A 27,502-nucleotide genomic window follows, 5' to 3' on the forward strand; every position below is an offset into this window, starting at 1 on the left:
GACCTAGATATCATCAAGATGAACATTCTGACCAATTTTCATAAAGATCCCATGAAAAATATGGCCTCTAGAGAGGTCACAAAGTTTTTCTATTTTCAGACCTACTGACCTAGTTTTTGACCGTACGTGACCCAGTTTCAAACTTGACCTAGATATCATCAAGGTGAACATTCCAGGCCTCCTAGCAGGCCTGAACAAAAGTAAAGGTTTTTATAAAGGCTCCAATCTATGGAAATAAAGGCCTTTTAGTGTAAAATATTAAAAAATAAAGAGTAAATAAAGGCTATTTTTGTCGGAATTCTCATTGAAAACACATAATATCTTTAGGCATTTACTAAAAAAAGTTAATTTATATATGCAAACCCACACTCTAAAACCAGATATCAGAAATAGGCATGTTTGATATTATCTCATACTGTTTGAATTATACATTATGATTGATATACATACCGTACCCAACTTAATGGGTATACCTACTTTTAATGCACATTTATATCACCTATTTTGTATATGGTTCCTGTTTTATACATTGTACAGGCTTTCAAGCACTATTTGGCAAAAAATTAGGGCTAAAATAAGGGCTAAATTAGGACTAAATGCCCACAGGTCAACATGTCAAGCCCGTCCTTTTATATATTGTTGCTTTTTCCAGGGGCACCATTCTTGAACAAATGTGTCTCCAACATAAGTTTTTGAAATACAGGTATGAAATGGTGGACACTGGTGCCTTAAATATTGAGGTACTGGAGGGGTACTTGTCTCAATTGGGGGGAGGGGGAAAGGGGCTCTCCCCTGGAAAATTTTAAAATACAGGTATGAAATAGTGGGTGCTTGTGTATTTTTGTTCTAAATTTTGAGGCATAGGAGGGTGTAGTCCCCTAATTTTAGGGAGGTAAGGATGCTGCCACCCCTCTGAAAAAAATTAACATACAGGTATAAAATGCTTGATTGTAGTGCATGTTTTGGTCTAAATTTTGATGTGTGGTAGAGGGTATCCCTGTAGTTTTAGGAGGGTCAGGGGACTCTTCCTCTGGAAATGTTTTGAAATGTAGAGATCAATGGTGGCTTCTGGGGAACTTATATAAATTTTGAGGTACTGAAGAGGTAATCTCCTCATTGGAAGGGCAGTCAGGGGGTCCTCCCCCTGGAAAATTTTGTAATAGAGAAATGGAATGGTGGCCTCTGGTGCATTTGAGAAAATATTTATTCTTTCCCAAAATAGTTGAGAGCAACTCTGATGAGCCAAATGGGGGCACAGGCCTCCTGGGCCCAGCCATGGATCTAGGCCTGATCACTCAATGAAGTAAATCTATGTTTCATGAAGATGTAGCCTAGGAACTCACGAAACTGATAGTAGCAACCTCTGAAAATGAATCTTAAAGAAAATAAACTTCAATAAATTAATTGGATCATTATATGCATGACTTTGTGCAAAAAACAAATTTAAGTTCAGACAACTGTTACAAAAAATTAGGGACAATTGAAAAAAATAAGGGGGTCTTTAGGAATTTGGCCCTTTTTGAGTATTTCTTTTTTTTTTTTTTAGGAATTTTAGGGCCATTTGAAAGCCTGAATTTGTAGTGTCTACATCAACTTTGCTCAGAATGCTGTATCTTCACCAGACCTTGTCCACTGTTACCATAGTGTAAACATCATGTCACCAGACCATTTCAAGCATTCAGCTCCATGGTACCTTATGCTGAATACATGGAACACCCATGGTCTGGGAACACTACTGCAAACATCTACATGTATGTGGTCTGGTGAAAACAACAGCATTCTGAAAAACTCAATATGAAAGATACACAAGCAGTATCCTAATAACAACACTTAAGATGAGGGAAGACATACAGTAGTATAACCATTACTTGCTTTAAACTGGCGCGGCAAGCAGTCTGAACAAATATATAGGTTTTGAGTGAAAATTACAGGCTATTTGGCCGTTTTAAAGGTTTTCTCAGAAGATTTAAAGGTTTTAAAGGTTTGCTTTGAAATTAAAGGTTTTTAAAGGTTTTAAAGGTTTCACTAGGAGGCCTGACATTCTGACCATTTTTCATGAAGATCCATTGAGAAATATGGCCTCTAGAGAGGTCACAAGGTTTTTCTATTCTTGACCTACTGACCTAGTTTTTGACCCCATGTGAGCCAGTTTTGAACTTGACCTAGGTATCATCAAGGTGAACATTCTGACCAATATTCATGAAGATCTCATGAAAAATATGGTCTCTAGAGAGGTCACAAGGTTTTTCTATTTTTAGACCTAGTAACCTAGTTTTTGACCCCACGTAACCCAGTTTCGAACTTGACCTAGGTATCATCAAGGTGAACATTCTGACCAATATTCATGAAGATCTCATGAAAAATATGGCCTCTAGAGAGGTCACAAGGTTTTTCTATTTTTAGACCTACTGACCTAGTTTTTGACCCCACGTGACCCAGTTTCGAACTTGACCTAGATATCATCAAGGTGAACATTCTGACCAATTTTCATGAAGATCTCATGAAAAATATGGCCTCTAGAGAGGTCACAAGGTTTTTCTATTTTTAGATCTACTGACCTAGTTTTTGACCGCACCTGACCCAGTTTTGAACTTGACCTAGATATCATCAAGATGAACATTCTGACCAACTTTCATAAAGATCCCATGAAAAATGTGACCTCTAGAGTGGTCACAAGCAAAAGTTTATGGACGGACGGGCGGACGGACGGACGCACGTACGACGGACGCCACGCGATCACAAAAGCTCACCTTGTCACTTCATGACAGGTGAGCTAAAAAGTAAGAAAAATACCTAAAATATTGAAAATCTAAAAATAGGATTTCTAAAAATAGACTTATTCCTGGAATTTAAGGGGAAGAAACTCAGTACAAAAGTTAAAAAAAGGTTACTTCCCTTTGGCTCTAAGCCAATCAGAATGAGATATAGTGAAAATACATCAAAATTAACCTTAAATTCTAGGTAAAAGGGGACACAATTCAAGAAAAATTAGTGTCATAGTTATGCACCTTGTGTCACATGATGTGGGTGATGAGGTGGAACATCTGTTTTAAGTCTGAATCAAATCCATTCAGTAGTGACTGAGATATAGTGAAAATACATCAAAATCAACCTTAAATTCTAAGTAAAAAGGGGCATAATTCATGAAAAATTGGTGTCAGAGTTATGCACCTTGTGTCACATGATGTGGGTGATGAGGTGGAACATCTATTTTAAGTTTGAATCAAATCCATTTTGTAATAATTGAGATATAGTGAAAATACATCAAAATCAACCTTAAATTTAAAGTAAAAGGGGACATAATTCATAAAAAATTTATGTTAGAGTTAAGCACCTTATGTTACATCATCAGGGTGATAAGGTGGAACAACTATTTTAAGTTTTAATCAAATCCATTTAGTAACAACTGAAATATAGTGAAAATACAACAAAATTAACCTTAAATTCTAAGTAAAAGGGGACATAATTCATGAAAACTTGGTGTCAGAGTTATGCACCTTGTGTCACATGATGTGGGCACATGATGTGGGTGATGAGGTGGAACATCTATTTTAAGTCTGAATCAAATCTATTCAGTAGTAACTGAGATATAGTGAAAATACCTCAAAATCAACCTTAAATTCTAAGTAAAAAGCGGCATAATTCATAAAAAAATGGTGTCAGAGTTATGCACCTTGTGTCACATGATGTGGGTGATGAGGTGGAACATCTATTTTAAGTTTGAATCAAATCCATTTAGTGATAACTGAGATATAGTGAAAATACAACAAAATTAACCTTAAATTCTAAGTAAAAGGGGACATAATTCATGAAAACTTGGTGTCAAGAGTTATGCACCTTGTGTCACATGGTGTGGGTGATAAGGTGGAACATGTATTTTAAGTTTGAATCAAATCCATTTGGTAATAACTGAGATAATAGATTTCGGGACGCGACGGGACGGGACGGGACGCGATGGGACGCGACAAAACTGACTCCTATATACCCCCCTCAAACATGTTTGGTGGGGGTATAATTATCGGCTCGATATCGACGTCTCTTTATACGGTAAACCATTCAACAAAATGGTGCATCAACAAAAGATTACGTTTTCCTTGTCATCTGCACGGAGGAAAACCCTGTTGAAAGGTCCTCAACCCAAAATGTAAACATTCATATATATATCGTATGTCATCACTTCGAAATGAAATGCTGGCCATGTAACAAAGATTCAAAACAATGCTTTCGTATCGGGCTGCGAAAATTTTTGCAACACTACACTTAGGCAAACATTTCGTCACGAAACTTGTCGAAAGATCCCACAGATGCACTCAAAAGGTTGCAATTAACTGTCTGATTTCAAAAAATTGTAAAAATTTGATTTGTTGATGTACTAGTATTTCTTTTTGTTCTTTACAGGACATTGCAAGTTAATTTATCATAAACACATTGTTTTCTTTAAGATTTTTTATATAGATTTCAATACCATTTTATTAATTTTTTTAAAACTTAAAAAAAATGACCCCTTGAAATTGAAAATGACCCCCAAAGTCAAACATGAAGGGGTCATAATGACCCCCTATCAAAATTTCCAAGGGAAAACCCTGACTCAGGATCGCAATGCATCAATATTTCGATGTATCGTTACACCCCTAGAATTTAATTGGGTATTTATACAATATGCATACTCTGGGTCTGATTCTGGAATAATTACTATAAAAGCACATATTTTCGCTGTGTCAAAATTTCGCGAATTTGAAACTGTTATGTTCGCGAGGTTTAATATTCGAATAATTTGAATTATACTTATGGTGAATATTTACTTGAGGATTCATTTTCGTGAGATGAAGTCCCTCGCGAATATAGAGAAAATTAAACCCAGAATATTGCAAACATTTCTGCTTTTACAGTACCAAGAAGTCCAAACCTGCACAAACTAGAGCTGTCTCAAGAGTGACGAATTATACCCCCACAATACGGCCTTATAACAGAAGTAAGCCAATGTCAAAGTCAAACCTCAAAATCAATAGGGGTCATCTGCTGGTCATGATCAACCTCCCTATTAAGCTTCGTGATCCTAGGCCCAAACATTCTCAAGTTATTGTTTGGAAATCGTTTAACTGTTCTGGGTCACTGTGACCTTGACCTTTGACCTACTGACCTCAAAATCAATAGGGGTCATCTGCTGGTCATGACCAACCTCCCTATCAACCTTCATGATCCTAGGCCCAAGCGTACTGAAGTTATCATCCGAAAACCATTTAACTGTCCCAGGTCACTGTGACCTTGACCTTTGATATACTGACCTCAAAGTGGAACTTGACCTGTATTTTCTGATGTTACACATGTACACCAAAATTTATGATCCTAGGCCCAAGCATTCTCAAGTTATCATCCTGAAACCGTTTAACTGTTCCGGGTCACTGTGACCTTGAACTTTGACCTACTAACCTCAAAGTCGAACTTGACCTGTATTTTATGGTGTTAAAAATGTGCACAAAAATTTATGATCCTAGGCCCAAGCATTCTCAAGTTATCATCCGGAAACCGTTTAACTGTTACGGGTCATTGTGACCTTGAACTTTGTCCTACTGACCTCAAAGTCGAATTTGGCCTGTATTTTATGGTGTTAAACTTGTGTACCAAAATTTATGATCCTAGGCCCAAGCTTTCTCAAGTTATCATCCGGAAACCGTTAAACAGTTTCGGGTCATTGTGACCTTGACCTTTGACCTATTAGTCAAACTTGACCTGTATTTTATGTTGTTAAACCTGTGTACCAAAATTTATGATCCTATGCCCAAGTATTCTCAAGTTATCATCCGGAAACCGTTTAACTGTTTCGGGTCATTGTGACTTTGACCTTTGACGTACTGACCTCAAAGTCAAACTTCACTGTATTTTATGATGTTACACCTGTGTACCAAAAATTATTTAAATCTGTCAAGCCTTTCATGAGTTATCATCCAGAAACCATGAAAACCAACAGACCGACACACTTACCGGTCGACCGGCCGACAGACAAGCTCACTCCTATATACCCCCACAAACATCGTTTGCGGGGTATAATAAAAAACAATGATAAGATTTTTTCATTTTTTCACATCTTACCACATTTTCTTCCAGTATTTTGAATCAAGAATTTCTCAATTTGACTTCTGTATTCACATGCCTGTTACTGATACAGATTATGAAGACATGAACAGGACAAACAAAAGCATTGTTATTCATAATCTGATTGTATGAAGCCATGATATTGCCTAGCATGCTAATGCTACTAGTATTTTCAAGGTTATTACCTGTACAGTAGTAAGTATTTTTGTGAGACTGTTAGAATCCTTCCATTGTGAAAAGTCATCTAGAAAGTCTATACATGGTCTGCCAGACAACATATCAACTGAAACAATCAATATGCATTTTTAAAAAGATTATAGAAATTACTCTTTTTGATGTACAGCTATAAATATTTTATACTCAGCACAGAAAATATAATACATATATTCTTGCATAAAACTACTTTTTCACTGGATCAGGGCATGTATTTACTGGAGAAAAATCTTCTATTTACAAGTCAATTCACATGCTGTTAATACCAGATATTTACTTCAGGGCCAAATATATATGAAGCACTAGGGAGGCTTGCTTACTCTCTTTTTGAATTGGGCTTTAAGAAAAAGTTCAATGATAACTGTGAATATGTTGAATCACATGTAACTTGTGTGACTGTTTATTTTTATGATCATGCAATCATATCAACAGTTTTGGGAAGTACAGTCCATATGCTTTTGTTTGATATCTCGTAGATACTTCAGAATTCATATAAATCTTGGAAGCCGCATAAATGAGGTCAATGCATTCATACTCAAAACAAGCAAATTCAGAGAATTGGTATGCCCTACCTAGGATAAACAAGCAAATTCAGAGAATTGGTATGCCCTACCTAGGATAAACAAGCAAATTCAGAGAATTGGTATGCCCTACCTAGGATAAAGGTTTAACCCTTGAATAATCATTCTCTGCTGATGAAAAGCACTTTAATAAATGCAACTGAATTTCAGTCTTTCTAAAAGCTACTCATTCTAAATGATTGATCGAACACCATTTTTTCTACATCGAATATTTAGTAATAATGACCTTAATCCAAACTATCTAAAATGAAACAAAAACCCTGGTCTCTCTGAAAGCTACTTATTTACCAGGTTTAGTCTGCTTACCTCATTCCTAACTGAAATTATCAAAACCACTTTTCTATTTTTAGAACGATGATCTTGACATTGACCTAATTTACAACACAAAAAGATCTAAAACCATGGCCTCCAAATTCAAATATTGCAAACTTCCTAAATTCCAAGTTTGGATGCATATTTAAGTTATTGAGCAGAAACAATTTTCTATTTCTAGTACTAGCGAGCTTGAACCAGTGACCAGAAAATATACCATATATCAGTTTCCAAGAAATTTATACATGCAGGCCTTCCAGCACGGCCTTGCAAAAAAGTAGGAGGTCCCTACATAAAACAAGAGGACCATGATGGTCCTGAATCGCTCACCTCTTCCCACATGACCCAGTTTTGAGTATGACGTCGCTTTTTCTGTTATTTGACATAGTGACCTAGTTTTTGAGCTCATGTGACCCAGTTTTGAACTTGACCTAGCTATTATCAAGATAAAAATTCTGACCAATTTTCATGAAGATCCATTGAAAAATATGGTCTCTAGAGAGGTCGTAAGGTTTTTCTATTATTTGACCTATTGACCTAGTTTTCGAAGGTACATGACCCTGTTTTGAACTTTACCTAGATATCATCAAGGTGAACATTCTCACTAATTTTCATGAAGATCTCATGAAAAATATGGCCTCTAGAGAGGTCACAAGGTTTTTCTATTTTTATACCTACTGGCCTAGATTTTGACCGCACGTGACCCAGTTTCGAACTTGACCTAGATATCATCAAGGTGAACATTCAGATCAATTTTCATGAAGATCGATTGAAAAATATGGCCTCTAGAGAGGTCAAAAGATTTTAATAATTTTAGACCTACTGACCTAGTTTTTGAACGCAGTAATGACCCAGTTTCAAACTTGACCTAGATATCATCAAGATGAACATTCAGACCAACTTTCATACAGATACCATGAAAAGTATGGCCTCTAGAGAGGTCACAAGGTTTTTTTTATTATTTGACCTATTGACCTAGTTTTTGAAGGCACGTGACCCAGTTTCAAATTTGGCCTAGATATCATCAAGTTGAACATTCAGACAAATTTTTATGGAGATCCATTCATAAGTATGGCCTCTAGAGAGGTCACAAGGTTTTTCTATTTTTAGACCTACTGACCTAGTTTTTGACCACACATGACCCTGTTTCGAACTTGACCTAGATATCATCAAGATAAACATTCAGACCAACTTTCATACAGATCCCATAAAAAATATGGCCTCTAGAGAGGTCACAAGGTTTTTCTATTATTTGACCTACTGACCTAGTTTTTGATGGCACGTGACCCACTTTCAAACTTGACCTAGATATCATCAAGGTGAACATTCTGACCAATTTTCATGAAGATCTCATGAAATATATGGCCTCTAGAGAGGTCATAAGGTTTTTCTATTTTTAGACCTACTGACCTAGTTTTTGAACTAACGTGACCCAGTTTCAAACTTGACCTAGATATCATCAAGATGAACATTCAAACCAACTTTCATACAGATCCCATGAAAAATATGGCCTTTAGAGAGGTCACAAGGTTTTTCTATTATTTGACCTACTGACCTAGTTTTAAATGGCACGTGACCCAGTTTCGAACTTGACCTAGATATCATCAAAGTGAACGTTCTGACCAATTTTCATGAAGATCTTGTGAAATATATGGCCTCTAATGAGGTCACAAGGTTTTTCTATTTTTAGACCTACTGACCTAGTTTTTGAGGGCACGTGACCCAGTTTCAAACCTGACCTAGATATCATCAAGATGCATTCTGACCAATTTTCATGAAGATCTTTGAAATATATGGCCTCTAGAGAGGTCACAAGGTTTTTCTATTTTTAGACCTACTGACCTAGTTTTTGAGGGCACGTGACCCAGTTTCGAACTTGACCTAGATATCATCAAGATGAACATTCTAAACTTTCATAAAGATCCCATGAAAAATGTGACCTCTAGAGTGGTCACAAGCAAAAGATTATGGACGCACGCACGCATGCACTGACGGACGATGGACACCGCGCGATCACAAAAGCTCACCTTGTCACTTTGTGACAGGTGAGCTAAAAAGTAGGAAAAAACAGGAGGTTTGCGGACAAAAAAGTAGGAAAAGTAGGAGGTTATTAACATAAAATTTGCAATCCTTACCTTAATAGCTGTTAATACTACACCTACACCAGGCCCGGAATCAGAAATTTTTGACTTGGGGGCACCAGTCTAGATTAGTAGCAGAATGAAGATGTCACTGTAGAGGCCCATAGCAAGCGCTGAGAGCAAGGTATTGAAGGGGTGCCTTTGCCCATGTTAGTGGGGTCAGGGGGGTCTCCCCTTCGGAATTTTTTTTTAAAATACAGGTAAGAAATGGTGGCCTCTTGTGTATTTACTGGTGGCTGTAGTCCCCTAATTTAGGGGGGTCAGGGGGCTCTCCCCCTGGAGAATTTTGAAATGATGTCCTTTGGTGCATTTTTAGGTTTAAATTCTGAGGTAATGGAGGGGGAACACCCCTCTTGATGGGGGGGGGTCAGGGTGTTCTCCCCCTGGAAAATTTTTAAATACAGGTATGAAATGGTGACCTCTGGTGCATTTCTGGGTCTAAATTTTGAGAAAAAAATTATTCCTTTGCCAAAATAGTAAGGTGCATCTTTAATGAGTATACATCACTTCTCAGCCAACTGGGGTGCACAAGCCCCCTTGGCCAGGCCCTGGATACGAGCCTGTACACTGGCAACCGAATGATGACCCCAGATGTCTTGACTGGCAGTTTCTGTGCTTGAATCAGTGTGCACATATGATTTGGTAGGATTATACCCTTCTGTAAATATGCCACCTATTTCCATCATTTTCCATAATTTTTCATGGCATTGTATGGCATTCAGTGGCATCTGATGGACAATACTGGCATTTGATGGAAAATTGTTGCCTTTTCTTTACATTGCCACTGTTTGCCACCAAATGACAACACAATTTCCACCAAATACCACAGAACTGTAGTGGAAATCAGTGGAAAATTGAACTTAACCATTTTTATGAGTGTAAATCAGTGGAAAACACTTAGAATTTTTCTCTCATTCTGAGACTGGAAATTTCTGTGCTGATATCATTTGTGTAGTGATAAAGCTGAAACATTAGATTTAAGTAAAGACTTGTCATATTGAGTTCCTCTTGTAAAACATAATTATTTCAATCATAATCATAATTTTTGCTTATAATTATAATGAAGATGAACTATTATTTGAGTCACTCTTAAGCATGTAATTTATTGTTTAAATTTGCTGTTTCTACTGTGTAACAAGCCTCAATTGAAATAAACATCAAACTTATAGGTAGAAAATATTGTTTCATCATTGTATCTTACTCAAGTTACTGAGAACCTATTTGTTGACTGGCACTATTTATTATAGGGGCTGTTCTCTCACAGCATGGCCTTGATACCTGTACATTGTATAAAAATACAGTGTAAACACACAGCAGAGATAAAGGGTTAACTCTGGAATGCTGCTGTGTTATAAATAGAACTCTCAACCAATGGAAACAAGGAAATTCGTTGATGCAAGCATCAAAGACGCGGCCAAGTGTTGTGTCTGAAGTACATTTATTGCAATATGAGAAATCACCTAATCATTACTTTATTAGTCTGACTGGCTACAAGTTATCAACATTAGCACATAAAACAATATATGTTATAAACATGAAGAATATAACATTGCGAGTAGGTGGTTCCTTTACATACAAAATTAAAGTAATTATTTCTCTAACTAAGGTCACCTCCTGTGAAAAGTTGTGGTTCACAGAAACCATTATTTTTATTATCATGTAATGTAATGAGTGTTTTCTATTTACTGATGAAGTTGTATGGACCTTAGTCACCCACATTATAGATTTCAGAATGCAGATTATACACAGCAATTTACTGTTTCTGTTGCCAAAAACAACCAAAAATTTTGTCCAAGAAAAGAATGATATAACATAAATAATCTCTATATTGCCCCTATTCACAAAGCATGAATCTTTCTTATATACTTTTGAATATCATAGAATTCATTTTTTTTTCGGACGAACGGTAAACTTGAAGTCCTCGTTGAACTGTAAGGTTACTAGGAGTATGTCAGTGTCTAGATTCAAATCTGATATTACAAGAAATTTAGCAAGCATAATAACCCATTGCCAAAGTGTAGAAAATATTTCAATGCTTTGATAAGTTATGGTCCCATGGCTTTTGATATTTCGATCTAACCACATTTAAAGAACTATTAACTTGTCACTGACAAATTCAGCCAGATGCTCTTTAGCCTATTGCACACCTTAGTTGACAGTGTATATCTGTAAACAATGAGTAGATCTATATGACACATAAGCAAAAAAAAAAAAAAAAAAAAAAAAAAAGAAAAAAAAGAAAAAAACAAACAAACAAACAAAAAAAAAACAAATAGAAATAGGAATATGCAAAAGTGTGCGCATTCTGAAATTACATCACTGTACCTATCAACAAAGAAAATAAGACAAAAAGGTTAAAAATAAGTTAACAGAGGCACTTCCTTCGTTCATTTCAATATATCTCTGCTTATTGATTCCTTTATTTACGTTTTTCTTTCCAAGGAATTTTTATGTAGGCAAATTGTAATTTTCCATATTTTTTTTTTTAATATTCTCTTCGAAGTTTACTGCAAGATTATTGTAAAATACACGAACGCTCCCTTGTCCAGGTGATTTCACGCGTTTCATGTATATCTGCGGTGTGTTCTATTTATAGAAAATGAGATAGTTAAGTAGGTCATGCTAAGAATAGAAATAGAAAACTTTACTTACAGAGTAACCTCCCTTATCAATAAATCGGATCAACATTTTTGACGAAATTGTAAATAAAAAGATATGTTCTGCTCTACAAATAAGGAGAGGAAAGACAGATAGCATTGTTTTAAATCACATAATAAGTTGCATTACATACATTTTTTATGTTTTCTTTTTGCCATATTTTGTTTATTCACTAAAATGTATTGTGCAATATCGTTGATCCTTTTACAAACTATTCACTGTGTTCAGTTTATCACTCCGAAACTATTCATTACCATCTTTACAGGGTCCGAAACAAGAGATCACAGAGTGATCTTGGCGCCCACCAATGTGCCATTTTGGAGTGTTCCAAATTTCAAGACTTACTGACTAGCTCAAGGTCAAATTTCATTTCCGTACACAACACTGTGCATGTGGTCCAAATTCGAAAGCTGTAGCTTGAGAAATGTGAAAGTAGGTCACTAGATCAATCTTAAGGTCAAAGTTTAATTTGGTACAAAAAACTATGCAAGTGGTCCAAATTTGAAGGCTTAGCTTGAGAAATGTGTAAGTAGGTCACTAGGTCAAAATCAAGGGTCAAATTTCACTTCAGAACACAAATCTATGCATGTGGTCCAAATCTGAAGCCTGTACCTTCAAAAATGTGAAAGTAGGTCACTAGGTCAATGTCAAGGTCAAAGTTTGTTTCGGTACACAATCCTATGCACGTGGTCTAAATTTGAAGCCTGTAGCTACAGAAATGTGAAAGTAGGTCACTAGGTCAATCTTAAGGTCGAAGTTCATTTCGGTACACAAAACTATGCATGTAGTCCAAATTTGAAGGCTGTAGCTTGAGAAATGTGAAAGTAGGTCACTAGGTCAAAATCAAGGTCAAATTTTATTTCAGAATACAGAACTATGCATGTGGTCCAAATTTGAAGCTTGTACCTTCAAAAATGTGAAAGTAGGTCACTAGGTCAATGTAAAGGTCAAAGTTTGTTTCGGTACATAAAACCATGTATGTGGTCCAAATTTGAAGGCTGTAGCTTGAGAAATGAGAAAGTAGGTCACTGGGTCAAAATCAAGGTCAAATTTCATTTCGGAACACAAAACTATGCATGTGGTCCAAATTTGAAGACTGTACCTTCAAAAATGTGAAAGTAGGTCACTAGGTCAAAATCAATGTCAAATTTCATTTTGAAACACGAACTATGCATATGGTCCAAATTTGATACCTGTACCTTCAAAAATGTGAAAGTAGGTCACTAGGTCAAAATCAAGGTCAAAGTTTTTTCAAGTGCACAAAACTATGCATGTGGTCCAAATTTGAAGGCTGTAGCTACAGAAATGTGAAAGTAGGTCACTAGGTCAAAATCAAGGTCAACTCATGTCAAGGTTCATCTTGCCACTCAAAAATATACATGTCCAAATTTGAATGTTGTAGTTATTGACAAGAAGATTTTAAAAGCTTTTCCCTATATAAGTCTATATGAACCATGTGACCCCCGGGGCGGGGCCATATTTGACCCTAGGGGGATAATCGAACAAACTTGGTAGAGAACCACTAGATGATGCTACATTACAAGTATCAAAGCCCTAGGTTTTGTGGTTTGACAAGAAGATTTTCAAAGTTTTTCCCTATATAAGTCTATGTAAACCATATGACCCCCAGGGTGGGGCCATATTTGACCCTAGGGGTATAATTTGAATCATCTTAGTTGAAGACCACTAGATGATGTCACATACAAAATATCAAAGCCCTAGGCCCTGTAGTTTTGGACAGGAGGTTTTTCAAAGTTTTTCTCTATACAAGTCTATATAAACCATGTGACCCCCAGGGCGGGGCCACAATAGACCCCAGAGAAATAATTTGAATCATCTTGGTAGAGGACCACTAGATAATACTTCATACCAAATATCAAAGCCCTAGGCTCTGTGGTTTTGGACAAGAAGGTTTTCAAAGTTTTTCCCTATATAAATCTATGTAAATTATAGAAATAAACAAAGGGCCATAACTCACTCATAAATTGTTGAACCAGTCTGATTTTCAGGGGGACACAACTAGGGTACCAATACATCATTCTGACAAAGTTTGGTCAAAATCCCCCCAGTAGTTTCTGAGGAGATGCGATAACGAGAAATTGTTAACGGACGGACGGACGGAATGACGGACGGACGGATCACGGACACAGAGTGATTTTAATAGCCCACCATCTGATGATGGTGGGCTAAAAATGTCATTAAATATTGATTTAATGTGATTGACCACCTTTAAAAAAACTTTGACAGGATTTCAATTTAACCAAAACAGTGTTAACGATTCCCTTTAAAGTCATTTGATTTTTCACTGCCAATCCTATCTAAGGACATTACCAATTATTAACGTACTGAGATAAAGATATATACCCCTGATAGACATACTTGATCGAGTAAGAAAAAATCTTTTCCTAATCTGTTTTATGTAAAGAAATTCAGTAAATACGATTCTCTAATTCTCTATTCGGACCACTAACAAAACTAAATACTGCTAATATTACACGCAAGATAAATGATTTACGTTATATTAACACTGACATTATTTACACAAAAGACAAAAAATCAGGTCAAATGATCAAAGGAAATCTAGTAAAACATATGTCAGTACACAAGCATGCATTTCGAAAGCATGTTACTTTTTTGTTTTGTTTTGCTCTTTTTTTTTGGCAAAAAATGCTATATTTAGTATGGAAAAGTTTGCAATAATCATGATATGTAAGTGAAGAAGATCTTGTTACAAAATGCTAATTGATACAAAATCAAACAAGTATTTTTTTACTTCACTGATTTTATCAAAGGATCTGTTTAAAGGCGCCACTAATATTGTATTTCATAAATTTATATTCTTACTGAAGTTTGCTGCATATATGCAAAAGTTCTGTGTTTTATTTTGTTGTGTTTTAAGTCACATCAACACAACTTAAGAGCTTTTTTATGGTCTGAGCAGTATTTCAGGCACGGGCTGGCACTAACGGGACTTGGGCTGGCACTCGGACTGAAACATTGACTTTCAGCAAGGCAGCCAGTGAATGTATTATAAGGTTTGATCGATCCACACATAAATTTGTGCTAAAGGAGTTCATTCTCACAGCTGTGACCAGTGTGTGGATTGCAGTCAGCCTCACCTTGGTCACAAGCCAGCTTTACCCTGTCATGGTGGGGCAGATTATAAAGTCAGCCTTGAGCCTTTCCTTGCATGGTCACAGTGGATAATGTAGTCAGCCTTTAGCCCTGTAACCCTGTCATTGAGGGGTGGATAATAAAGTCAGCATTGTCATTGAGGGGTGGATAATAAAGTCAGCATTATCTTGGCCACAGAGGTGCAGATTAGTCAGCCTTACATCTGTCACAGTGAGACAAATAATGTAGTCTGACTTATTACCTTGGCCACAAAGGGACAAATTATTGTCAGCCTTATCTGACTAAGTCACAGAGGGGCAGATTATAGTCTGCCTTACCTTGGCCATAGGGAGATGGATAATTGTAGTCAGTCTTACCTTGTTTACCAAGGGGTGTATATGCAAGTTTCTTGGCATGTGGTTGTTACGGAGACTAGACTACCTATATTTGCATTATTGCAACAGAACACATGACCGTATGATGATATGCCAGCTCAATTCAAAGAAAATATTTGTTTCAGATGCAGGTATGTTCTGGAGATCCTTACCTAAAAATTATTTTCTTTTTCTATCCTACTGTTCTTCACAGACAATCAACTAGGCAAAACTGACATGGTATTATAAAACAGTAGAGCATATTTTGCTGCCTGTAAGTCAACAAGGCTGACACTGAGATGATATAAATCAATTCCACAGTTGCATATGATTTATCTTCTAGCACAGAAGTTTTATCATTTTACAATATTTATTATACCACCTACTTGGACATAAAAATAAAGGGAAGTAATTTAACAGTGTCAAATTGCCAACAATTAGAGCAAATGATGCTATTGTATTACATTTTATCAGTGTTTTGTCAATTTAATTCAATATCTCTTACAATTGAGAAGAAATTCTTCAAACAAATAAATGAACTAATGGTTCGATCAAGTTAGACTAGAAATTTGATCGGTATAATATGTATTACAAATTGGAAATTGAATTCCATAAATGAAATGGTATGTTCAATGTATATGGCAATTAAACGAGAGTTATCTAATAACAGCATGCTCGACTCTAGACCCTTCCAAGTATATTACGAGCTTACAAAAAGCTTAGACAATTTAGTTGAATTTAGTAAACTATAAGTCAGAGACTATCAAATGGAACCAGTGGCTCAGAAAAGTATGGTACTAAAGACTTATCATGAGTCTGAAAGCATTAGAACTGTAAAAATTATTACTAAAAAGTTCCTGAAAAAACCTGCGAACATGCAAGACACATCCACAAAATTTCTATGTTAAAAAGGGGCATAATTTTGACAAAATACAAGCTAGAGTTATATTACTTGTCCATAAGGTCCACTAATAATGTTGTAGACATGTGTGAAGTTTGAAAGCATTTTGTAACTTGGTAGTCGTTGAGAAATCTCAATATGCTTACGTATATGCAAAGCAACAGATATTGATGAAACGGGTGGCAACAAAAGCTCTACTATTTGAAAAACATTTCACAGTTCAACTATTCTAAATGTTGTCCCAGAAGCAGGAATAATTCCCCTAAATGTTAAAACATCTATACAGTTTCAATCTAGTATCTGCATTTAATTTAGTTTGGAGATAGTAACTTGCATACAAAAGTTTAACCTGCAGTTTTTAAGTTCAAAAGGGGACAAAATTCTGCAAAACACATGTCAGAGTTATGGGACTTGAGTGCTATGACCTAGTTTTATAAACCCGAAGAAATGTGTCAAGTTTCAATTCAATATTTGTATTAGTTTTTGAGACAGTAACTTGCATGCAAAACTTCAACTAGAATTTTCTAAGTCCAAAATGGGGCATAACTTGGCCAAAATAAATGTCAGAGTTATGGGACTGGATGCTATCACCTAGTTTTGTTTATAACCCCGAAGACACAGTGTGTCAGAAGTTTCAAATCAATATCTGCATTAGTTTTGGAGAAAGTAACTTGCATGCAAAACTTTATCCAGGATTTTCTAAGTCCAAAAGGGGTCATAATTTGGTAACAAGAGATCACAGAGTGATCTTGGCGCCCACCAATGTGCCATTTTTGAGTGTTCCAAATTTCAAGACTTACTGACTAGCTCAAGGTCAAATTTCATTTCCGTACACAACACAAATCTATGCAAGTGGTCCGAATTTGAAGGCTGTAGCTTGAGAAATGTAAAAGTAGGTCACTAGGTCAAAATCAAGGTCAAATTTTACTTCGGAATACAAAACTATGCATGTGGTCCAAATTTGAAGCCTGTACCTTCAAAAATGTGAAAGTAGGTCACTAGGTCAATGTAAAGGTCAAAGTTTGTTTCGGTACACAAAACTATGCATGTGGTCCAAATCTGAAGGCTGTAGCTTGAGAAATGTAAAAGTAGGTCACTAGGTCAAAATCAAGGTCAAATTTTATTTCGGAATACAAAACTATGCATGTGGTCCAAATTTGAAGCCTGTACCTTAAAAATGTGAAAGTAGGTCACTAGGTCAATGTAAAGGTCAAAGGTCATTTCAGTACACAAAACTATGCAAGTGGTCCAAATTTGAAGGCTGTAGCTTGAGAAATGTAAAAGTAGGTCACTAGGTCAAAATCAAGGTCAAATTTTATTTCAGAATACAAAACTATGCATGTGGTCCAAATTTGAAGCCTGTACCTTCAAAAATGTGAAAGTAGGTCACTAGGTCAATGTCAAGGTCAAAGTTTTTTTCGGTACACAAAACTATGCATGGAGTCCAAATTTGAAGGCTGTAGCTTGAGAAATGTGAAAGTAGGTCACTAGGTCAAAATCAATGTCAAATTTCATTTTGAAACAGGAAACTATGCATATGGTCCAAATTTGATGCCTGTACCTTCAAAAATGTGAAAGTAGGTCACTAGGTCAAAATAAAGGTCAAAGTTTTTTCCAGTGCACAAAATTATGCATGTGGTCCAAATTTGAAGGCTGTAGCTACAGAAATGTGAAAGTAGGTCACTAGGTCAAAATCAAGGTCAACTCATGTCAAGGTTCATCTTGCCACTCAAAAATATACATGTGGTCCAAGTTTGAATGTTGTAGTTACTGACAAGAACATTTTAAAAGCTTTTCCCTATATAAGTCTATATGAACCATGTGACCCCCGGGGCAGGGCCATATTTAACCCTAGGAGGATAATTTGAACAAACTTGGTAGAGAACCACTAGATGATGCTACATTACAAGTATCAAAGCCCTAGGCTTTGTGGTTTGGACAAGAAGATTTTCAAAGTTTTTCCCTATATAAGTCTATGTAAACCATATGACCCCCAGGGCGGGGCCATATTTGACCCTAGGGGTATAATTTGAACAATCTAAGTTGAAGACCACTAGATGATGTCACATACAAAATATCAAAGCCCTAGGCCCTGTGGTTTTGGACAAGAGGTTATTCAAAGTTTTTCCCTATATAAGTCTATATAAACCATGTGACCACCAGGGCGGGGCCATATTTGACCCCAGAGAAATAATTTGAATCATCTTGGTAGAGGACCACTAGATGATGCTTCATACCAAATATCAAAGCCCTAGGCTCTGTGGTTTTGGACAAGAAGGTTTTCAAAGTTTTTCCCTATATAAATCTATATAAATTATAGAAATAAACAAAGGGCCATAACTCACTCATAAATTGTTGAACCAGTCTGATTTTCAGGGGGACACAACTAGGGTACCAATACATCATTCTGACAAAGTTTGGTCAAAATCCCCCCAGTAGTTTCTGAGGAGATGCGATAACGAGAAATTGTTAACGGACGGACGGACGGACGGACGGACGGAATGACGGACGGACGGACCACGGACGCAGAGTGATTTTAATAGCCCACCATCATCATGATGGTGGGCTAAAAAGAAAACAAGAGATCACAGAGTGATCTTGGCCCCACCAATGTGCCATTTTTGAGTGTTCCAAATTTCAAGACTTACTGACTAGCTCAAGGTCAAATTTCATTTCCATACACAACACTTTGCATGTGGTCCAAATTCGAAAGCTGTAGCTTGAGAAATGTGAAAGTAGGTCACTAGATCAATTTCAAGGACGAAATGTGAAAGTAGGTCACTAGGTCAAAATCAAGGTCAAATTACACTTCAGAACACAAATTTATGCATGAGGTCCAAATTTAAAGCCTGTACCTTCAAAAATGTGAAAGTAGGTCACTAGGTCAATGTCAAGGTCAGAGTTTGTTTCGGTACACAATCCTATGCATGTGGTCTAAATTTGAAGCCTGTAGCTACAGAAATGTGAAAGTAGGTCACTAGGTCAATCTTAAGGTCAAAGTTCATTTCGGTACAAAAAACTATGCATGTGGTCCAAATTTGAAGGCTGTAGCTCGAGAAATGTGAAAGTAGGTCACTAGGTCAAAATCAAGGTCAAATTTTATTTCGGAACAGAACTATGCATGTGTTCCAAATCTGAAGCCTGTACCTTCAAAAATGTGAAAGTAGGTCACTAGGTCAATGTAAAGGTCAAAGTTTGTTTCGGTACACAAAACTATGCATGTGGTCCAAATTTGAAGGCTGTAGCTTGAGAAATGTGAAAGTAGGTCAGTACGTCAAAATCAAGGTCAAATTCCAATTCGGAACACAAAACTATGCATGTGGTCCAAATTTGAAGCCTGTACCTTCAAAAATGTGAAAGTAGGTCACTAGGTCAAAGTCAAGGTCAAAGTTTTTTTCAGTGCACAAAACTATGCAAGTGGTCCAAATTTAAAAGCTGTAGCTACAGAAATGTGAAAGTAGGTCACTAGGTCAAAATCAAGGTCAACTCATGTCAAGGTTCATCTTGCCACTCAAAACCATACATGTGGTCCAAATTTGAATGTTGTAGGTTATTGACAAGAAGATTTTAAAATCTTTTTCCTATATAAGTCTATATGAACCATGTGACCCCCCAGGGCGGGGCCATATTTGACTCTAGGGGGATAATTTGAACAAACTTGGTAGAAAACCACTAGATGATGCTACATTACAAATGCCAAAGCCCTAGGCTTTGTGGTTTGGACAAGAAAATTTTCAATGTTTTTCCCTATGTAAGTCTATGTAAACCATGTGACCCCCGGGGCGGAGCCATATTTGACCCTAGGGGGATAATTTGAACAATCTTAGTAGAAGACCACTAGATGATGTCATATACAAAATATCAAAGCCCTAGGCTCTGTGGTTTTGAACAAGAGGTTTTTCAAAGTTTTTCCCTATGTAAGTCTATATAAACCATGTGACCCCCGGGGCGGGGCCATATTAGACCCCAAGGAAATATTTTGAATCATCTTGGTAGAGGACCACTAGATGATGCTTCATACCAAATATCAAACCCTAGGCTCTGTGGTTTTGGACAAGAAGATTTTCAAAGTTTTTCCCTATATAAATCTATGTAAATTATAGAAATAAACAAAGGGCCATAACTTACTAAAAAATTGTTGAACCAGTCTGATTTTCAGGGGGACACAACTAGGGTACCAATACATCATTCTGACAAAGTTTGGTCAAAATCCCCCAGGTAGTTTCTGAGGAGATGCGATAACGAGAAATTGTTAACGGACGGAAGGACGGACGGACGGACGGACGGAAGGACGACGGACCACGGACGCAGAGTGATTTGAATAGCCCACCATCTGATGATGGTGGGCTAATAAAAGTGTATTCCATATACTCGACACCGCCTTCAGGGCGGCGTCGAATAAAGATATGTAGTGGAGCCAAAACACACAAAGTAATCCCAACAGTCCTGTTTTATTTCAAAGGCCTTTTAAATATTTAAAAATAGACAAATGAAACATATTCTCTCTTTAGTAGATATAAGTATTTGTTAAAACATTCTAGTGGAGATTCCTTCAACAATAGATAGCAAAATAGAAAGCTGCTCAAGAATATCAAAAGTTTAAAAGTAAACAGGAACTTCCTTGTTGGAGATATTCCTTTACACATGCAGCTGGAATTTAAACATTTTATGTTGCTAGAATAACTTCTAAATGGACACTGTAGGTAAGTACATCTATTTACTTATTTTCTATTTAAACATGTTTTATAACATTCAGGAAGCTTCAGATTAAACTTGAGTAAATTAAATGCTGACTCAATCTTTTCAAATGACCATTTATTCTTCAGTGATTCATCTCTTGTCAGTTTATATACAAACTAAATCAATGATAAACATAAAAAGGTTTTAATTCTTTTATCATAATTACTTTTCACATAAAGTACCAGGTGTGTATATGCAGTACCTGACATATGCCAAAACACACATGGATAAAATTATGAGGCCTGAGACATTTTCAGGCTTCAGTGATTTACACACTGCAGAATGAATGGTGCTCACAGAGAAAACCTATTGATGTGTAAACTTTTGTAAGTATGTCTGCAGGTACTTTAATCCAGCACAAAACTCACTGAACAGTGTTTATTGTAAGGAATGTTCTTGTAACATCTTTTTACTTAACAGTTCTAATAAACAATTTTCTTTCATCAAGCATATTCACTTCAAGATTTTCTTAGTCTAATGAGCAAAGTTGAATTAAGTGCTTTAATAATATCATGAAAATGATGTGAATTAATTGACAATTTAAAAAGGAAAAATTACATAAGCTGCTCTAATGATTATATTTCTTTCTTTCGTTATTTATTTCATATCATGTTTCAAACACATGCAGTGATGGTATACACCTCATGGACTTGATGGCAAATGGTGGAAAACAGTGGCATTCTTCATGTTGGTTAGTGGAAAATGATGGAGAAATATCCATGGCCAAACAGTGGCATTTAGAGAAAAACAGTGGCATATTTTACACTGATTGCCACAACAGTTATGGTGGCAAATAGTGGAAAATTTTAGTGGCAAATGGTGAAATACGTTCCAATACTCCACCGATAGTGGCATTCAATGGAAAATGATGGCAGTTTTTACATTAATATTTGACAGTGGCAAACAGTGAAAAACTTTAATGGCAAATAGTGAAAAATGTTCCAATACTCCACTGATACTGGCATTTGATGGAAAATGGTGGAAAATTTTGACTGGCCTTTCCATCCTCTGTTTTTTCAATGTTTTCCATCAGTTTCCACTCAAAGAGGCTTGTTCCAATACTCCACTGTTTTCCTATGATTTTTCAGTGGAAAAAGGTGGCACATTTACAGAACGGTAGGTACCTTGATATGAGGCAATATATTGCAGGGGGCACCAAATGGCTCCAGAAACTGCCAGCAACACATCAAGAGTCCATCATCTGCAAACATAACTACTGAAAAGGCTGTTGTTTTTTTTCCTTTTTATGTCAAGCAAAAAAGTAGGAGAAGTAGGAGGTTTTTATCAAAAAGTAGGAAAAAGTAGGAGGCATTTAAAAAAGTAGGAACGCCGGAAGGCCTGTACATGCACTAAGCTAGGTCACAATATCAGACAGCATCAAGAGCTCTTAGAACACAAAATGTCCCCCTTGACACATTCAGTATCTTCACAAGGAATGGAAATTATTTGGTCACTGTGCACTGGATGTTTGATATACAAACCTTAAATCAATAACTATTGGAAGTTTATGTAATATTTTTAACGTGGTTTATAAGAAATGTATGTATAGACGTGACGAATCTACTTTCGTTTCATAATTTTAAAGCTAGCGCGTAACGAATACATACATGTACTTCCGTTTACATTAGTGTAACCTTCGGAGCCTCGTTTTCATTAATGTATCATGTGACGATAAATACTTTAACGAATACACAATTCTACTTTCGTTTAACGTTGGAAAACATCAACTTCCGGAGCCTCGTCTTGAGAAATGAGAAATGCATCACGTGACGAATACACAAAATTTTGACACTCATTATAATAAATGCATCACGAGATCAAATCCAGCCACTGAAACATGAGCTCTTTGTTCAAAACCACGCTGAAGCATGTATCAGCCGCTGAAACACAGTTCTTTGTTTCTAGTCCGTGTTTAGAATCAACACAGCCGAGTAACAGCGTGCTTATTATAAATTTAACTAATTATATACCTATTCCCGATATGAAGGATTTGTTTACTCTAAAACATTCTGAAATTTAATCGAGTAAATTTTGTGACTGGATATTACTTGTCTGTTTTTACTATTAAGTTGGATATTGTAATTCTTTTAATCAAAGATTATGGAAAGCCGCCAATCAAGGGCGAAAAGTAGAAGAAATCGTGAACAATATGACATGAACTGTGTAGATAATTGGGGAGTAAAGGAATTTAGAGAGGCTTTGTGCAAGCGCGGAATTCATGTGCCATCGTCATTGAATAAGACAGCTCTTAAGGCCTTATACAAAGAAAACGAAAGTGTTAATCACCCGGACGAGCGTGTGGCATTGTCTAGAAGCAGGTCGCCTCCAAATGAAAATATCACTTCGTCTCAGCCACAAAATGCTAATTTCCCCCCAGAATTTTCTATGTGTCCACTCTGGCAAATACGATGTCTGCATTTACGGAGACTGTTAAATCTTTCGGACCGGCCTGTTCTTCAAGACTGCCTTCTAATGCCTTAGTGAATAGCACCGGAGATGGAATGCCAACATTGGAAGACATTTTTCCGACTCAAAATACGGATATCTCACAAAACGTGCAAATCGAAAACGAAATTGATAATCTACGTCACATCGCAGCTAGAACTCCCGGGGGTATTCCTGCCAGTAAACTTACTAATATTGATATAGTTTCGGACTCACTAAGACGCCAAATTCAAGCAGGACGTGACGTAAACCTGGCCTCTCTCCTTATCCCAGGTTACGACGGCGATATTAAAGACAGCAAAAACGACCCGAGATTATGCAAAAGATTAAATATAGAACAGTTTCGCTGCGCTTTCGGCAAGTTTAGGAGGATAATATGCCAAAAATGGCCCGAGAAAAGAGCAGAACTCGAGGAATACAAGATAGACATCAGAAGGATCCATGCTTTCTACGGTGAAAAATTTTATGATTATCACTTAGCCTTCTCAAGCAAATCTGCCGAGGCCGTTAAAAATCGCATTCGAATTAACTGGGCTATAAAGGACGTGGAAAATTTCAAGCTCATCCTCGGAGGATTACGTGCAAAACAATGCAACTTTTGCTGCTCTTCTCTACACGCATCAGAATTCTGCCCGAATAATCTAACCCATAATCAGCCTAGCTTCCAATATTGTCGCACCTCCACAAAGACACCACCCCTACGCTACCTTCAAGAACCGAGATACGGACAGGCAAGGAAGAAAGATTTCATTCTTCAACGGTTCAGAAATCTGCAACAATTATAACAACAATAAAAGATGTTTTTTAAAAAACTGCCAAAGGATTTACGTTTGCTCCACATGCAAACAATCAGGCCATGAAAAATCTTCATGCAAGAAGTTCGAAAGCAGCCACAGAAAGAAATGTAATGGACAAAAAGAATGACTATTCAAGGCTACAACCCCTATAGATATAACGGTTTTAAGACATGAATTAAGAAACCACGAAGACAGGAATTTTGTACAATATTTATGCCACGGATTAGAACATGGTTTCGACACTATGCTAAACTCTTTACCTGAAGATAATAAGATTTGCAATAATCTCCTTTCTGCTTTAAAACAACCCGCAGAAGTCAACCTTCTCTTAGAAACCGAACTGGATAATGAATTTATAAAAGGTCCCTATCAATCACCGCCATTTGAAAAGTACAGAATTTCTCCACTTGGAATTGCGGAACGTAAATATTCAGGTAAAAAACGACTAATTGTAGATTTGTCAGCACCACATAACTCGCAATGCCCTAGTATAAACAGTCTGATCGACAAAGAAATGTGCAGCTTAAGCTACGTCAAGACTGATGACGCAATAAAGTCAATAAAAGGCTACGGCAGATGTGCGATATTATGTAAAACGGATATATGCAACGCATTTAAGCTCTTACCAATTAAGCTAGAGCAGATGCCGTATTTCATGGTTAAGTGGAAAGGTCAATATTATGTTTACACCCGTTTAGTGTTCGGAAGCCGTTAATCCCCAAAAATATTTGACAATTTGTCGAGAGCGATATGTTGGATTGCTAAAAATAACTAGAAAATGCTTTTGTAAAAAAGCGCATGTCTCCCCCAATGCAAAGTCCTATAGGCAAGAAGTCAATAGGGGTCAGGAGCGAAAGTCAAAGAGACACTGATGGTTGGCTGCAATAGGGATCATCTACTTGGCATGTCCAGTCATCCCGCTAAATTTCAACACTCTTGGCCTAGTGGTTCTCAAGTCACTGTTCAGGCTCCTGTGACCTTGACCTTTGATCAAGTGACCTCAAAATAAATAGGGGTCATCTAGTCTGCATGTCCAATCATCCTATTAAGTTTCAACATTGTAGGTCAAGTGGTTCTCAAGTTATTTCCAAAAAATGATTTTACATGAACAGGCAACTGTGACCTTGACCTTTAATAGACTGACCCCAAAATCAATAGGGGTCATCTACTCTGCATGTTCAATCATCCTATGAAGTTTCAACATTCTGGGTAAAGTGGTTCTCAAGTTATTGATCGGAACTGGTTATCAATGTTCAGGCCTCTGTGACCTTGACCTTTAACGGAGTGACCCCAAAAACAATAGGGGTCATTTACTCTGCATGAACAATGATCCTATGAAGTTTCAACATTCTGGGTCGAGAGGTTCTCAAGTTATTGATTGGAAATGGTTTTCCATGTTCAGGCCCCTGTGACCTTGACCTTTCACAGAGTGACCCCAAAATCGTTAGGGGTCATCTACTCTGCATGACCAATCATCCTATTAAGTTTCAACATTCTGGGTGAAGTGGTTCTCAAGTTACTGACCGGAAATGGTTTTCAATGTTCAGGCCCCTGTGACCTTGACCTTTAATGGAGTGACCCCAAAATCGATAGGGGTCATCTACTTTGCATGTACAATCATCCTATGAAGTTTCAACATTCTGGATCAAGTGGTTCTCTAGTTATTGATCGGAAATGGTTTTCCATGTTCAGGCCCCGTGTGACCTTGACCTTTGATGGAGTGACCCCAATATCAATAGGGGTCATCTACTCTTCATGACCAATCATCCTATGAAGTTTCAACATTCTGGGTCAAGTGGTTCTCTAGTTATTGATCGGAAATGGTTTTCAATGTTCAGGCCCCTGTGACCTTGACCTTTGATGGAGTGACCCCAAAATCAATAGGGGTCATCTACTCTTCATGACCAATCATCCTATGAAGTTTCAACATTCTGGGTCAAGTGGTTCTCTAGTTATTGATCGGAAATGGTTTTCAATGTTCAGGCGCCTGTGACCTTGACCTTTGACGGAGTGACCCCAAAATCAATAGGGGTCATCTACTCTTCATGGCCAATCATCCTATGAAGTTTCAACATTCTGGGTCAAGTGGTTCTCTAGTTATTGATTGGAAATGGTTTTCAATGTTCAGGCCCCTGTGACCTTGACCTTTGGCGGAGTGACCCCAAAAACAATAGGGGTCGTCTACTCCAGCAGCCATACAACCCTATCAAGTTTGAAGGTTCTAGGTCAAACGGTTCTCCAGTTATTGCTCGGAAATGAAGTGTGACGTACGGACGGACGGATGGACAGGGCAAAAACAATATGTCTCCTAGGGGAGACATAATTACGGCATAGAGTCGATTTTTCACTTGCTAGATGATTTTCTGACTGTCCAGGCGCCAACCTCTAATGGAGATCGAACCATGGCACTGATTACTCTCATATTTAATAAACTTAAAATACCGATTTCTCCTTCAAAGACAGTAGGTCCAACTACACAGCTTGAGTATTTAGGAGTTATTTTGGACTCTGAGAAATTACAAGCAAGATTTCCTGATGATAAAGTTCAGAGAATTATTGAGTTTATCACAACATTTTTGCAGAAAAACTCAGTCACTAAACGAGAAGTGTTGCAACTTTTAGGTCATTTTCAATTTGCATCAAGAGTGATACTGCCAGGAAGAAGTTTCGTGTCGTATCTTATTAATGTTTCAACTACCGCAAAGGAACTTCATCATTATGTACATCTTAGTAAAGACTGTAAAGAAGACCTATCAATGTGGTTGAAATTTCTTAAAGATTGGAACGGTATTTCTATGTTTTACGATGACATTTACACTTCTTCAGAAGATATGGAGCTTTTTACCGACGCTAGTTCAACTAAAGGGTTACTATAAAAACAAATGGTTCTGTAACAAATGACCCGAACAAATTCCAGAAACGGCTTCTATGGCATTCCGCGAATTGTATCCTATCGTAACTGCAGCAGTGGTATGGAGTAAACTTTGGCAATGTAAAAAAGTTTATGCTTTATTGCGACAATGAAGCTACGGTAAATATTCTTAACAGAGGGCGATCAAAATGCTTAGACATTATGAAACTGATGAGGAAATTAACGTGGCTTGCTGCCGTGAACAATTTTACTTTCAAATCA

The 27,502-nt window shown here is 37.0% G+C and overlaps 1 protein-coding gene across 6 annotated transcripts in view; it reads right to left on the reverse strand.

The window, feature by feature from the left end:
* The window catches only part of LOC128556013 (ubiquitin-conjugating enzyme E2 U-like), a 247,655-nt gene that overhangs the window by 36,123 nt on the left and 184,030 nt on the right, over positions 1 to 27,502 (reverse strand). For all 6 annotated transcript variants that reach the window (XM_053539904.1, XM_053539900.1, XM_053539901.1 and 3 more), the window contains one exon: positions 6,279 to 6,376. In XM_053539904.1, the coding sequence (XP_053395879.1) occupies positions 6,279 to 6,376 (98 nt within the window). The remainder of the gene's footprint in view (positions 1 to 6,278; positions 6,377 to 27,502) is intronic.

Source organism: Mercenaria mercenaria, chromosome 3 (assembly GCF_021730395.1).
Source record: "Mercenaria mercenaria strain notata chromosome 3, MADL_Memer_1, whole genome shotgun sequence".
Lineage (NCBI taxonomy): Eukaryota > Metazoa > Mollusca > Bivalvia > Venerida > Veneridae > Mercenaria > Mercenaria mercenaria.